Raw genomic sequence first — 3,584 nt, 5'->3', positions numbered from 1 at the left:
GGTGGTGTGCCTTGTGATTTTTTCAATTAAAACAGTGTACCTTGGCTCAAAAAAGGTTGAAAAACACTGGCTTAATTGGTTTGAGGTTTTTGGGAAATTGCTGCAACTGACCTTAAACTGAAATAAAGTGTGGCTTGTTTTTTTTTTTTTTTATTATTTTATTTTATTTTCTATCTACTGTATCTATGATGCTTGAGAACAAAGTTTTAATTTGTGGAAACTCTTCTGACTGACCCATGCCCGCTTTGCCGTCGGGGTAGGTGTACACCTGTCCGTTGGTCTTAATGAGCATCAGGGAGGAGGAGGAGGATGAAGAGGTGGTGAGTTGATGGCCGACTCCGCCCACGCCGAAGTCTTCATCCTCGCTGTCCTCTGGGCTGGATGCGCCGCTGCCGCCGCTGGAGTCTGAGCTGCAGCTGCTGCGGTCCTCCTCCAGGCTGTCCAGCATCCCGAAGGAGTCCTGCCGCTTCCTGGACGGACGCTCCATCTGAGGACAGACGCATAAAACAGAAACCAACTATGAAGAGAAAAGGATTTAGTCCTTCCTTAAAACTGCGATGAGAACAAAGAGCAGAGAGACGAGGAAGTTCAAACCCTCCATCCATCAAAAACCTTATCCCCAACTTCAGCATCTCTCTACTCAGACTCCATCCATACGGCCAGACAGAGATTTAAAGAGGAGTGGCAAAAGCAAAGGAGGTGGATTAGCAGTGCTTGACACCTGCTGATGGTGTCATTCAGGAAGTTTTACTGTGGAATATCGTTTCTGCTGTTTGGATACTGAGATATAAAATCAAAATTTTTTTCAAATCAGATCCGATCTCCAATTTTAATACTTTTTTTTTTTTTTTTGCTCACTTTATTTTCTAAAAATATTTTTCAAAAGTGGCTTTTATTTCAATCATCCTTCTGTGAGTTTTAAGATGGAGTTATTAGGGCCAGGCTATGAAAATGTTTAATTACAAGTCTTAAAATTACAAGAAAAAAGTTGTTTTAATGAGAAAAAAGCTTAGTTACTATAACCAGTGAAGTCTGTGTGATTCTTTCTTCAAAACAGACAGTTAATTTTATGATCATTTCAAAGTCCTTCTACTGGTAATAATTTGATGCTGATGTGTTAAAATATTTATTATCTCTAAAACTTATACCAAAATATAACTTAAAAAGATGCTCAACATTCCTCATTTTAATTTTCTATTTTTTTGTGTCGGAGTTATAATAAAATTACTATTTTATTCTCTCAGTATTATGACTTTATTCTCATAACTAAGAAATAAAAATCTCAGCCTGGCTCTAATATTTCATTTTTGACCTGAATTCAAAGACCAGAAAAACAGAAGCAGTAAAACATGCTTGTCAAACAAAATGGCCGCCCTGGGTGTACTGACATTAATCTGAACTATGGAAACTCAAGGAGTTAACCGGTGAAAAAAAATCTAAATTTACTCAAAAAATTAAATATTCAAAATATCCCCCATCCCTATTGGTTAGAATATCATAAAACTATCATACAGCAAGTCTTCAGTCAGGGGCCTCTCTAGATTTGTTGCGAGACTGACTGCTGCTGGAGAGCCCATCTTAACATTTTCATATTTTCTCACTGCTATCAGGATCAGGATCCCAACAGAAGAGTTTTTGACATAATATTGAACCTCTGAAGGTTCTTGAAATCTCAAAAAAGATCAATACAAGTGTGGATTTGTTTTTCAATGTCTGGTAGAGAGAGTGGAGAGAAGTTTGGGAATGCTAGGATGGAAGGAGATCTTCCACAGTTGCTTCATATGAAATTTAAAGTTGAGGTTGGAAAGTTGTGGCACATTCATGCATGATGGGGAGGAAAGTAGAGTGTAGGACCGAGTACTAACCCCTGAGGGATCCCACAAGGGAACATCCTGCCTGCTCTGTTTGTGCATTTTGTTCAGGAAAAATCTTAAATATTTACAGTTAAAGCAGAAATGCTAGCTTCTATTTCTGTCAGTCTAAGCTCTACGGATTGAGAGTTTTCCAGGTTTTCTTTGGATTTTTTATGCTTTTTCCCTTCAGTTTTTGAACCTGACCATGTTTTCAGTTGGGTTTTTGGATCATTCAGGTTCCTCCCTCTCTAACACTTTTGGTCCCATCGGTATGATTTATTTTAACCTCATCAGATGTTTAGATCTGTCAGACATCTGCAGCTCATTAACATCTTAATGATCAGATCTTGTTTCTGCAGCTCTGCACTGCGGTGCTCTGACTCTGCAGGACACTACACCAGACTCCCTTCAGCATTCCTCTAATTCCAGCTTCCTGCCGGTTCTGAATCCAGCTCCAAGGTTCTGGAGTTTAACTCGCAGCTTGGTTTCACTCATCTACACTCATTGCTTTATTCGGCATACATGACCCGACTCTGTAATCGCGGTATGTGCAGGAATCAGTCTGTCAGTATCGATCATCGCTGCTCTCTGGAGAAGCGGCTCGAACAAGCATAACAAAGCGGGAACAGAGGTCTGTCTCCGGGCAGAGGAGGCAGGGACTCACCGGGTCTCTGGGGGTCTCCATGGAGGCAGATCCCGCACAGGAGGCCGCTGTCTGGATCGCCTCAGCCCGCAGGAAGGTAGGTTAAAACCTAGCGGCTGACATAACAACACAATTAGCACAGCTCAGAAGCTCAATGCTGTACGCTGATTGGCTGCTGGCTCCGCTTCGTGTGTGGAGTTCAGATGAGGCGGCGATGCGTCCACCGCCACCTGCTGGACAGATTCAGAAACGCAACAACAAAACAGTTCCGCAGAAAACTACGAGGGCATAAAAGGGCCAGACAAAGATAAAAAAAAAAATAACGAAAATAAAGATATATTATTCTGAGAATGAATTAATAATATTAGTAGAATAAAGATGCTATATTACCAGAAGAATGTCGTTAAATTACTAGAAAAAGTAATTTTAATGAGAGCAAAGCATCCATTTAATTATCAAAATTTGGTGTGTCTGAATGGTTTCTTCGAAATAGTCATTTGCTCACAAGATGCTCAAAATTCCTCATTTTATTTATTTATTTTTAATCATTTTTGGTCTACTTCTCATAAAACTGTAACTCTCCTAATATTTCAACTTTATTCTCTGAATACTATGACTTTATTCTTGAATTTTTTTCTTAACACTCTGTTGTAAAGACTCAGTTGTCGTACAGAAGTGCAAATATCACAACATTTCTTGGAGATACTTCTAAATTAGCACCATAAAATCTGTGATTTTATGTACAATAAATCACCAAAACAATTTCAAGGAGGGACTGATCAATGTGAGAAGATGTTATATTATTGCATTTTAAGAAGTCTTTATCAAAAGCACACGCAGCTATTTATTAATATTTTAACAGGATGTTATTGGGTTTGTCGATACATTCTGGCGCAACCGGCCCATTGAGAACATTATTCATGCTTTTGATATGGCCCAAAATGAAAATGTGTTTGACACCAGTGCTCTAGTGTAGCGCAAACACTCACACTAAGGTGCACCACCTACTGACAGCCAGAAGATGGTGCTGTTGAACTCAGGCTGAAGTCCAGCTTCATGTGTGGATTCCTCTGAAGAACAGGATGTCA

The 3,584-nt window shown here is 39.6% G+C and overlaps 1 protein-coding gene across 2 annotated transcripts in view; it reads right to left on the bottom strand.

Moving 5' to 3' along the window:
• LOC106934530 (MBT domain-containing protein 1-like) overlaps positions 1-2,689 on the bottom strand; it is a 15,292-nt gene extending 12,603 nt beyond the window's left edge. For both annotated transcript variants that reach the window (XM_015014497.1, XM_015014498.1), the window contains exons 1-2: positions 2,518-2,689; positions 235-487 (exon numbers count right to left, since the gene is read on the bottom strand). In XM_015014497.1, coding sequence (XP_014869983.1) covers positions 235-487; positions 2,518-2,538 — 274 coding nt within the window. In that variant the 5' untranslated portion in view covers positions 2,539-2,689. The remainder of the gene's footprint in view (positions 1-234; positions 488-2,517) is intronic.
• Between the last annotated feature and the right edge of the window lie 895 nt (positions 2,690-3,584).

This window comes from Poecilia latipinna, unplaced genomic scaffold (assembly GCF_001443285.1).
Source record: "Poecilia latipinna isolate Pla-1442-1.1 unplaced genomic scaffold, P_latipinna-1.0 Scaffold1820, whole genome shotgun sequence".
Taxonomy (NCBI): domain Eukaryota; kingdom Metazoa; phylum Chordata; class Actinopteri; order Cyprinodontiformes; family Poeciliidae; genus Poecilia; species Poecilia latipinna.
Note: the sequence above shows the minus strand (reverse complement) of the source record. Positions and strands in the feature narration are given on the sequence as shown.